At 44.8% G+C, this 11821-nt stretch overlaps 1 protein-coding gene across 1 annotated transcript; it reads left to right on the top strand.

Moving 5' to 3' along the window:
* Positions 1-1813: 1813 nt before the first annotated feature.
* Positions 1814-11003, top strand: MRPL19 (mitochondrial ribosomal protein L19). Its single transcript, XM_069974003.1, has 6 exons — positions 1814-1964; positions 4934-5042; positions 6738-6856; positions 7620-7754; positions 8948-9126; positions 10694-11003. Exons 1-6 carry the CDS (start codon positions 1919-1921, stop codon positions 10934-10936), a joined length of 831 nt encoding a protein of 276 aa, XP_069830104.1. The 5' UTR covers positions 1814-1918; the 3' UTR covers positions 10937-11003.
* The last annotated feature ends 818 nt before the right edge of the window (positions 11004-11821 follow it).

Genomic DNA, 11821 nt, shown 5'->3' with positions numbered 1-11821 from the left:
AGACACGCGAGCATGTACTAGCAACGGAATCCTCTGGAATTTATCCTCACAGATTCTGTAGTGTGAACCCACCCTGTCACTGGAAAGCAGTTTAGCGCCCCCTATCATCTAAAACATGAACAGTTTGGTAAAAGTTAAAGTGTTACTCCACATTACCTGTTAAAGGGGTACTAGATTAAGTGTTTATCCAGAATTACAGGGAAAAAAAAAAGTTGCTCACTGTCCACCTTCCTCAGAACGTGTGTGGTATCACAACTCTGATTAACCCCAATGGGACTGAGCAGCAATACAGTACACAAACTGAAGACAGGGGTGGTGCCATTTCTGGAAGAAACCAGCCACTGCTTTCTAATTCTGGACAACCTCACTATGTAAGGGATGGAGGCAGAATAAAGATGTATTACTGATACTATTACAACTGCACATCTTGGCCTGCTGGTAGCGCAGTCCGTGCCAGACTATGCAGGTACTAGGAAATGAGCACAATACACCACAGGTCTCCATCATTCCCCCTGTAAATGACTGATCAATGCTGGAAGATCCTCTGAGAGGAGCCAAACATTGTCACTGCCTGTAATTTATACACATCAGCAAATTGTAAGGACAAAGACGCCACCTGCTGGTGATGTGTGTGCAGCTCACCCAAGCTGGATGCTACCTAGAACACATTGGGATATACTCACACTACAAGTGGTGCGGATTTCCCTAATTTGTTATTTTCTGGAGAAGATACTGCCAGAATTATGACATGAAGCCATTAGTATTGGCTGAGAGATGCCGCAAAATGTAATAAGATTATATTAACTTAAAGTGACTGTACCACCAGGCCCAGGCTGAAGCACTGGAGGTGGGCTGACCCACCCTTAGTGGGAAGAAACCCCAGCCCCTCTATGACGTGACTCCATTAGAATCAATGGAACCCTATCATAGAGTGGCTAGGGTTTTCTCCCACTAAGGGTGGGTCGGCCTGCCTCCAGTGCTTCAGCCGGGGCCTGGTGGTACAGTCACTTTAAGGGTTATTCAACTAATAGTTATACTTGTAGGACTTAAAGTTAATTTTTTTGCCAATACATTCATTTAGCAAATTTGCCTTCTAAGCTGTTCTTTCCCTCCCATTGTTGACAGTTAATTTTCTAGGTTATCAACCACAGCTCTGCTCTAAAAGCAGTGGTCTAGGTGGTGTGTATATAGCAAGCGCATATTATACATACACGACCACTGCTATATTAGTTTAGATGGAATATCCCTTTAAGTGTTTATTTTAAGCCTTGGTAACCCCCTTTAATTTGTTGCATATGACAGTCTTTGCCCTCAGCTATAGATTAGATTACTTCTCAGTTTCTCCCTGATACATTTTGTTTAGTTCAACACAATTATACTGCGGCACAAGTTATCATTCAACCCTCCAATACAAAACATAATGGGGGAGATCAAACATGGTGTAAAGTGAAACTGGCTCAGTTGCCCCTAGTAACCAATCAGATTCCACCTTTCATTTTCCAAAGAGTCTGTGAGGAATGAAAGGTGGAATCTGATTGGTTGCTAGGGGCAACTGGGCCAGTTTCACTTTACACCATGTTTGATAAATATCCCCAATGTGACTAATTAAGATATAACTTGTGCCACTAATAAGCCATGGTAACATTTTGCTAGTTTCATGCATAAGCAGCAATGACTTTCCACCTGCAGAACTACAACTCAAAGCATGTTCCCCGTCACAGTTTTGCCACTGCTGCAGGTTCCCGTGTTATAATATCACCTCCTATAGGCATACAGAGCGCTCGTGAAGTATTTCACAGTTACATTTTAAGCTTCGCTTTTGAGACGCTCTTGACCCCAGGTGGCTCTCCGTAGCGGACGCCGTGGAGGGTTTTAGAGCGCATGCTCAGTGTCTGACAGCCATTGGCGTCGGGCAGACATGGCGGCGTGCAGGAGGTCATTGCTGCTAGCTCGGTACCGGGCAGGTGAGAGGCGGGACGGGAGAGGGACATCACGTGACCGGCCTAGGTCGCTTGTGGGAGGGTTGTATATAGTTTTATATGGAGTTACCGAGCAGTCTGTTATATGTTATGTATACAGCATGATACCCAGGTGGTTACATGGTGGGATGGCGCCCATTCCATGATCCCAGTGTAGACCCCCATCTTTGTACACCCAGAATCTAGTAGAGGGCCATTTCTAGCCATCAAAGTGACACAGTAACTCTCAGTCTGATAACCTGTCCTCTAATAACAAAGTCACATAAATCCTTGTATAACAGTCCCATACAGGGACATGTAATAGCACCCCCCTGACCTCAGGATGTGAGAGGTACTGCAGCCTCTATGGAGCAGAGCAGCAATATACCAGACTCACCCTGTGCAGTGATCACAGGAAGGAAGCCGCCATGTGTTCCTGATACTAAACAACCCAATACAATTCATCATGGAAGATCCAGATCAGACTCACCACAGCCATGTAGGAGGCGTCATGGATCCCAGGAGTGTTCAGAAACCATAGACTGTATACATAATCCTTCCCCCTGCAGGCTCCTCCAGCCATGAGGTGCTGCTAAGTGTACCCACTCACCTGCCATATATATATAGTCCAGGCTCCGCCCTCTTATTAGCCACTCACATGATTAACCCCATAGATGCTTTTCACCATCTGAAATCCATCACACTTTTATTACTTCATCAATGGAGCCCATAGGAGGGCTTCTTGTCTGTAGGACCAGCTACCATTCTTTATTCAGGGTCTGTTCACACGTACAGACTCGCTGCGCACAGAACTCGCATGAAAGTAGCTGCGTTTTTTGTGGTGGTGCCTGTGAAAATCAAAACTCGCATGTAAAAATCGCACCAAACACGCAGCGAGAATACACATACATTGACTTGATAGCAATCAGTATCGCTGTGGATTTATGTGCGAGAAACTCGCAGCGATAAATGCGCAGCGAGTCTGTACGTGTGAACAGCCCCTTAGGGTGCGTTCAGACATACAGTATCTGCAGCAGATTTGAAGTTGCAGATTCAAAGCAAATCAAACCTGGGCCATCATAACTGCTGCAGATCCTGAATGTGTGAACGCACCCTTAAAGAGAGTTATCCTTAGGGAGCCTTCACACGTACCGTATTGCTGCGTATTTATCGCTGCGTGTTTGGTTCGATTTTTACATTCGAGTTTTGATTTTCAAATGATTTTCATGTGAAAATGAAAACTCGCATGTAAAAATTGCACCAAAAACGCAGCGATAAATACGCAGCGATACGGTACGTGTGAAGCTACCCTTAGGGTGCATGGACACGTACCGGATCCGCAGCTGATTTGATGCTGTGTTGCTGTGTTCATCTATTTAGATCATATCTGCAGCATAAAATCCTACCATAAATCAGAATCCTTCCAAAAATAGTACCACCCCTGTCCTCAGGCTGTGTGTGGTATTACAACTTGGCTCCATTTACTTCGATGGAACTGAGCACAAGTTTGGTGCTGTTTATATATATATATATCTTTAGTGATGTCCGTGCAGCCCTTGCTTTAAAAGTGTAATAATAAACTGTATACATTACCTCTCCACGCTCCCCGATGTCTTCCTGTCTTCTCCCAGCTCCCCGCATCCCCGGTGCAACTTCTGAGCGGTCTCCGAAGTGACACGCGAATCAGCCAATCACTGGCTGCAGCGGTCCTATCACGGCCAGTGATTGGCTGAGCAGCCTGTTACTTCAGAGACCAGCTCAGAAGTTGCATCAGTGGTTGCGGGGAGCTGGGAGAAGACAGGAAGACATCAGGGAGTGTGGAGAGGTAATGTATGAACTTATCTTTACAGATTTATCAGCCATCGGCTGTGCATCACTATTACAGGTAGCGGCTGATGAATTTAGGTCAGGACCCAAAGACATGATCAGCTAATAATCACTACTGGGGGATATTTATCTAACCTACTGTAAAGTGAAACTGGCTCAGTTGCCCCTAGCAACCAATCAGATTCCACCTCTCATTACTCACAGACTCGTTGGAAAATGAAAGGTGGAATCTGATTGGTTGCTAGGGGCAACTGAGCCAGTTTCACTTTACACCATGTTTGATAAATCTCCCCCACATGAGCGATGATCTCCTGCATCGGCCTGATTCAGCAGATTACTTCTCCGTGTAATAGCACCCTAACTCTTGACTAGGACTTGAGGGAAGTCATCATTGTTAGACTGGGTTCACACTGTGTTTTGTGTATTTTAACTGTTAATGTTTTGATGTTTTTGTTGTTTGTTTGTTTTTTTAAACAATATATTGCCTACTGCGTATGTTTTCCCATTGGGAAACTGATGCTGCTATATGAAGTGCAGCAGTAGCATTATCCATTTTTGGTCCCTGTCTAAAGAGGCACTCTAGCGAACATTTTCTTCTTTCAAATCAACTGGTGTCAGAAAGTTATATAGATTTGTAAATTAGTTCTATTTAAAAATCTCCAGTCTTCCGGTACTTATCAGCTGCTGTATGTCCTACAGGAAGTGGTGTATTCTTACCAGTCTGACACAGTGCCAAGTCAGGAACTGTCCAGAGCAGGAGCGGTTTTCTATGGGGATTTGTTACTGCTCCGGACAGTTCTTGACATGGACAGAGGTGGCAGTAGAGAGCACTGTGTCAGACTGGGAAGGATACACCACTTCCTGTAGGAAATATAGCAGCTGATAAGTACTAGAAGATTGGAGATTTTTAAAAATAAGTAATTTACTGATCTGAATAGCTTTTCTGACACCAGTTGATGTGAAGGAAATAAAATTTTACCAGAGTTCCCCTTTAAACAGCTGGGATTGGAGCTGTCATTGATGACTGTGACTGATAGAGAAGATCACATTTTTTTTAATCAATGTTCTAATGTAATGGTTTTTCATTCTCAGCTATAGGAGGCCATCATCACCCTTAGTCATTCACACTCACACTTATCTTGTTGCAGGAATTTTGACCCCCGCCAGACTCCTTAGTGATGGAGAACCTACAGGCTTCAAGCCGCCCGTCAAGCCGTTAATAATAGATAAGACAGCATTACAGGAATCTCAGCAGAGGTGAGGGCCTGTTCTCTATAGCAATTCTGTACTACAACTCCCAGCCTGGCTGTCATGGTATGCTGGGTGTTGTAGTTTTGCAGTGTTTGGAGAACACTGTGTTATTTGTGCTAGGACTCTGTTCTCATCCGCATCACCAGATGTAGCATTGCACGCAGCTCTGTTTTATCTGTCACTTCACCAGAAACCGACAAAACCCATTATAGTCTGATAGAAATATTGGGCCACTGGATATGACATTGCTGTGTGCATGGGGCCTGTATGGCTCATAGGATCCCCTCTGTATTACAGGACCTCAGACTCTTCTGTGCTGCTCCACTGCATTTAGGGTGGAGCTGTGTGTGATAGCGCCTAGTGGAATCTCTATAGACCAGGGATGGGGAACCTGCAGCCTTCCACCTGTTGCAAAACTACAATTCCCATTATGCCTAGACATCCAGAATCAAAGTTTTGGCTGTCCAGGCATGATGGGAAATTTTGGGTAGTTTTGCAACAGCTGAAGAACTAAAGGTTCCTCATTCTGGTATAGATTGTCTGATATGGCATCTGGTGGAACCTGTATACACTATACCAGCTGTGTGACATAGCATCTGGTGGAACCTGTATACACTATACCAGCTGTGTGACATAGCATCTGGTGGAACCTGTATACACTATACCAGCTGTGTGACATAGCATCTGGTGGAACCTGTATACACTATACCAGCTGTGTGACATAGCATCTGGTGGAACCTGTATACACTATACCAGCTGTGTGACATAGCATCTGGTGGAACCTGTATACACTATAACAGCTGTGACAGGGTAATTTTGACGTAAACTCTGTTGCAGAATTCTCAGCTTGCGCCCGCTCGCGGACTGCGCGTCTCCGTCCGTGTCATAGACTCCATTCTATTCACGGGCGGATTCCACCCTCCGTCCAAACAAGGAACTTGATCATTCTTTGGACGGATGAAAGAATCCGCCCGTGCATAGAATGGAGTCTATGACACGGGCGGAGACGTGCAGTCCGCGAGCGGGCGCAAGCTGAGAATTCTGCAACGGAGTTTACGTCAAAATTACTCAGTGTGCACATACCCTGACATAGCATTTGGTGGAACCTCTATACTGTACTCTATAAGAGCTCTGTAACATAGAATCTGGTGGAACCTGTATACTCTATAAGAGCTCTGTGACATAGCATCTGGTGGAACCTGTATACACTGTAGCAGCTGTGTGACAACATCTGGTGGAACCTGTATACACTATAAGAGCTCTGTGACATAGCATCTGGTGGGAACCTGTATACACTATAACATCTGGTGGAACCTGTATACTCTATAAGAGCTCTGTGACATAGCATCTGGTGGAACCTGTATACACTGTAGCAGCTGTGTGACAACATCTGGTGGAACCTGTATACACTATAAGAGCTCTGTGACATAGCATCTGGTGGGAACCTGTATACACTATAACATCTGGTGGAACCTGTATACTCTATAAGAGCTCTGTGACATAGCATCTGGTGGAACCTGTATACACTGTAGCAGCTGTGTGACAACATCTGGTGGAACCTGTATACACTATAAGAGCTCTGTGACATAGCATCTGGTGGGAACCTGTATACACTATAACATCTGGTGGAACCTGTATACTCTATAAGAGCTCTGTGCACATTTAATATTTTTCCATTTTCCCCCTTTATGGTATATGCAGGTTCCTGAGCCCGGAGTTCATCCCTCCGCGATGCAGGAAAATTCCCCTGAAATTCTACATGGAAAGACAAGACATGATTGAGAGGAGGAAAGTCCTCAACATTCCCGAGTTCTACGTAGGTGCGGAAGATGATCTCTGCTGAGATGTGGTGTACATAGCATATATATAAAATCATTAGCGATGTCTGTGCAGCCTTTGCTTTTTACATGAAAAATAATCTAGTTTATACTTTATACCTATTCTCCTTCCGGTGTCCTGCAGACTTTGTCCGTGTTCCTCGCTCACTGCTGACGCTTCTGTCAGTCACTTCAGTGACAGGCTGCTCAGCCAATCACTGGCAGAGACGGGATGGCAACCAGTGATTGGCTGAGTGGCCTGTCATAGAAGAGAGCTGTGAGCGGCAAGAGGTGACCGCACACTGGGGGAGAATAGGTAAGTATAAACGTGATTATTTTTCCACTATCATCAGTCGTTGGTCGCGCACCACTACACGTAGCGGCCGACAGACGATGATCTTTTAGCATGCTTAAATGGCAACGATCGGCAGATAATCAGCTCTTCTGGTGATCGTTGTCTTTATTACATGGAGCGATAATCGGCCTGATCGGGAAGGTTATCACAGTGCACAATGACTCCTGCACCAGCATTGGTATTAACTTATAGCTGACATATAGTGACTCCTAGAGTGACAGCACTGAGATCCATCCATATCGCTTACATTGTAGACAAGTACTGCTATGGCAGCCATACATGTTGCTGGTAGTCTTGCTCCCAGTTGTGGGAGCATTGTGGAGCAGTCAGAACTGTTCTTTAATACACGTTTCTCGTATATGATCTACATGAGGTTACTAACCCCTTCTGTCTCTCCCCTCTGATCTTTAGGCAGCATCCTTGCAGTGACAGTGGCGGATCCTCATGCCAGCAAAAAGGACAACAGATTTGTAGGCATTTGTATAGAGAGATCCGGACATGGCCTGGGAGCCACGTTTCTGCTGCGAAATGTTATTGACAGACAAGGTTGGTAGTGATCACACTGTTCATGTTTGCAAGTCTACGCAGGATCCACCATTCACAATAAGAGACGGTTGTGGCTCTCCTTATCACTGCGCACTTTTATGCAACACTCCTATAAAAGACACTCAGCCATCTCCAGACCACAAGTTCCTATGGCCTACATCACTACTGTAATGCAGATCCCTGTTCACTCTTAGGGTTCGTTCACACTTACCGGATCCGCAACGTATTTTCTGCTGCAGATCCGCAGCAGATTTCATTTAAATAACTGAACACACCATCAAATCTGCTGCGGATATGCTGCGGATCCTGTAGGTGTGAACGCACCCTTAAAGGAGGTATCCAGGATTAGAAAACATAGCTGCTTGTTTCCAAAAACAGCGCCGTCCCTGTCCTCAGGCTGTGTGTGGTACCCGGGTTACTTAGTGAGAGAAATCTAGTAGATATACTCATATCAGGAAGTAGATATTTATAACATATACCTGAACTAGGGCTGGGCTATTAATCAAATGAATTCAATTAATTCTCCCAGCATTTTAGAATCGATTAGATTTTTTACGAAAATTGTAAATTAAAGCGTAACTGTCATTTAAGGGCCATTTTTTTGAAAACATTAAATATCAATAGTACAAGCAATTTTAAGAAACTCTGTAATAGGTTTTATAAACCAAAATAGTTTCCTTCTGGACTGAAAAAGCAATCTCCCAGCCTCCCCCTCACTGCAGAAGAAGCAGGATTTCTGTCTCCATTATGTGGCTATGGAGAGGGGAGGGGCTGTTAGGAGTGACTGAGCACGGAGGATTTCTGCAAAGCACAACACCCTGCAATCTTCTCTCAGTAAGTTCATAGATAAGCACTGACTTTTCTGACCCCTGAATCCTGCATTTTAGGTGCCCAGACAGTGTACAAACAGCTGACCTTCATGTCACCTCTTCCTGCTCCCTCATCTCCCTCGGCCCCTCCCCCCTCCATAAGGATAGAATGGAGAGAGCAGAGCCCGTCTTCACTGGCTTCTCTGTAATGAAGACGTGTTTGCCTGATAATGCACAGATAAGAAGTCAGGGGGGGAGGCTGGGAAATTGCTTCTCGAGTTCAGAAAGAGGCAACAGCTGTTGCAAACAGTTTTGCAACAGCTGGAGGGCGTAAGGTTCCCCATCCATGCTTTATGTTCTCACATCGGTTCATTCACTTTATAGGTGTAGAAATAAGGTACGAGCTGTATAATCCCCTTATACAAGAAATCCAAGTGCTAAAGCTGGAGAAGAGAGTGGATGACAAGCTGCTGTACCTGCGGGACGCCCTCCCTGAGTACAGCACTTTTGATGTCAATATGAAGCCTGTCCCATGCCTGGACCCAGAAGTCCCTGTGAGCAAGGTGAGCTGCTGGCTGGTGTATAAGTCTGGATACTGAACCGCTAGTCACCACCAGGATGTTACATACCCTGCCTATCATTGCCAATATACTTCAAAGAAACTGTGCCCCTAGTGGTAACATAAAATTCACAGCCGAGTATATTACAAGGAGCGGGGCAGAGGCTAGAGTACATCGGGCACACCTCACTGGCCTGGTACATTACACTGGACACAACCTAAGTGTATACTCCTATAGGACAGTGTGGTTTTGATTCAACAGCCAGTATTGGTGGCAACATTTGTGCATTTTCATCCCCATAATTTTTATATTTCCTTACTGCTATAGTAAATGTGAGGGTTTATATTCTTTTATGGCAATGTTTAAAGGGGTGCTTCCATCACAGCTAGTTTTCAATAAGATGGGAGATAGCAAGCTATTGATTAGGGTCCAACCAACCCCCAAAAACAACACCACTAAGAGACATGATGCAGTAGGAGTGCCTGGGGGGGGAGACATCTGACGGTTGCCATAAAAATCTGTCTGCACCTCTGTTCTCTTCCCAGCCATTGAGATACCACAGGATCAGAATTAGCTTGCACCATGCACCTTCTGTAGCTATCAGCCAGCAGTTATCTCTCCCATTCAGCCTATACACATGAACGTTAAAGGGGTTATCCAGCGCTACAAAAACATGGCCACTTCTCCCCCTACTGTTGTCTCCAGTTCAGGGGCAGTTTGCAATTAAGCTCCATTTACATCAATGGAACTGAGTTTCAAAACCCCACCCAAACTGGAAACAACAGTAGGGGGAGAAGTGGCCATGTTTTTAAAGTCAAGTCTCACTCAGTCAAGGAGCCTTAGAACATTGACTGGAGATTTTATGCCAAGCCAAACCATCTGCAGATGGGAAGGAAAGATTTCCCATCTGCAGATAGCTATTCATTACCCCTTTGACCCACGTCAATAGACCTCTCACTAGCTAGCCAACACCCTGCTCTGCACTGATGAGGGTCAAAAACCCGAAATAGCTATCTGCAGATGGGAAATCTTTCCTTTTGGAGAGATAGTTTGGCTTGGCATAAAATCTCCAGTCAATGTTCTAAGGCTCCTTGACTGAGCGAGACTTGACTTGAAGGGATATCTCTTTGTTTAAGAGGTGTAAGAGCTACTTTGCATATCCTTTCTTCCCAGAATTCCTAGTGGAGCAGCAATGGTCTGTAAGTCTCCACACGTCCTTGAGACGGGCTCTCCTTAAGGAGAGTCATTACCCCTTTGATCCAGGATTATAAAAACACAGCGCCATCCCCGTCCTGAGGTTATGTGTGGTAATAAAATTCAGCTCCATTTACTTCAGTGGAACTGAGCTGCAGATCCAAACTGGAGAGATGCAATTTCTGAAAGAAAGTGGCCATGTTTTTCTACACCTGGATAACCCCTTTAAGCACTAATATGCCTCTGCTAAAATCATTTGGGTTGGCCGATAGTTCACTAATGTGTATAGGACATATATTAGGGATTTGATGTTTAAGCCATTAGCAAATAGAATCTGTTTTTACTGATCATTCTTCACCGTCTTCTCCCCGATAAGATCCAAGTAAAGATGAAGCCGCGGCCGTGGTCCAAGCGTTGGGAACAGATGAAACACAACATTAAAGGGATCAACTTTGATTATTATCTCCTGGACAAGCACAAGGAGAGGGCCAAGAAGTCAGCCAAGCCCTGGGAGAAGTTTGACATGTTAAAGGAATACGACACCAGTAAAATAGAAAAGGAGATATTAGAGGAAGTCAACCAAAAACTGAATAAGACTAATATCAGGGTCAGCCCGTAAAGAGGCGGAGGGAGGTGATGCTGAGCAGATTACTGTATGTATTGTGTGAATAAATGCTTTATACAGACCTGGGTTTTGGTGGCAATGACTGGATGCAGAGTCTTAAGGTGCGTTTATACAGACAAATTTATCTGACAGATTTTTGAAGCCAAAGCCAGGAATGGATTTAAAAAAAAAAAAAAAAAAAAGGAGAAATCCCAATCTTTCCTTTATGACTTGTTCTCTGTTTGTAGTCTGTTCCTGGCTTTGGCTTAAAAAATCTGTCAGATAAATCTGTCTGTGTAAACGCACCCTTAAGGCCCTATTACAAGTGATTATTGGTCGTCTGATCCTTGTCTTTCAACATGTTGAAAAAAATGACAACGATAACGACGGTCTGACGCTTCTTGTATATCAGCAGACCGCCGCTATCTCCTATGGGCTCCCTAGATGACCTAAAGAGCCCCTTCCCGCACCTCCCCACTGTCTGTTCCTGTAATAGCATCGGCAGCGTACAGGGAACGAGGAGCAAGTGAGCGCTGATCTGACAGGTCTGCGCTCGCTTGCTTCTCCAGATCGGCCCGTGTAATAGGACCTTTATTGTCATCATTGTAAAGGGGACACTGCCTCATAGGCAAACGTTCATTATTGCGATTCTCTGCATGACCCACTGTGGGCGCTTATTTCCTATCCACAGGATGAGTGAGAAGTGTTTCATACCAATCACTAGAACAGGAGACCTAAGAGCCAGTTCACATGGAGTAAAACTGGTGCAATCCTGCCAGCCTCCATGTCATACAGGCAGTCTATGGGATGGTTTGCGTGCCTCCTGTCTCCGCTCGTAAGAATTAATATGGCAATTCTTACGACTGGAGGTGCGAGAGTCCTCCCATAGAAAGCCTGTAT

The sequence above is a fragment of the Dendropsophus ebraccatus genome, chromosome 6 (assembly GCF_027789765.1).
Source record: "Dendropsophus ebraccatus isolate aDenEbr1 chromosome 6, aDenEbr1.pat, whole genome shotgun sequence".
NCBI lineage: Eukaryota > Metazoa > Chordata > Amphibia > Anura > Hylidae > Dendropsophus > Dendropsophus ebraccatus.
Note: the sequence above shows the minus strand (reverse complement) of the source record. Positions and strands in the feature narration are given on the sequence as shown.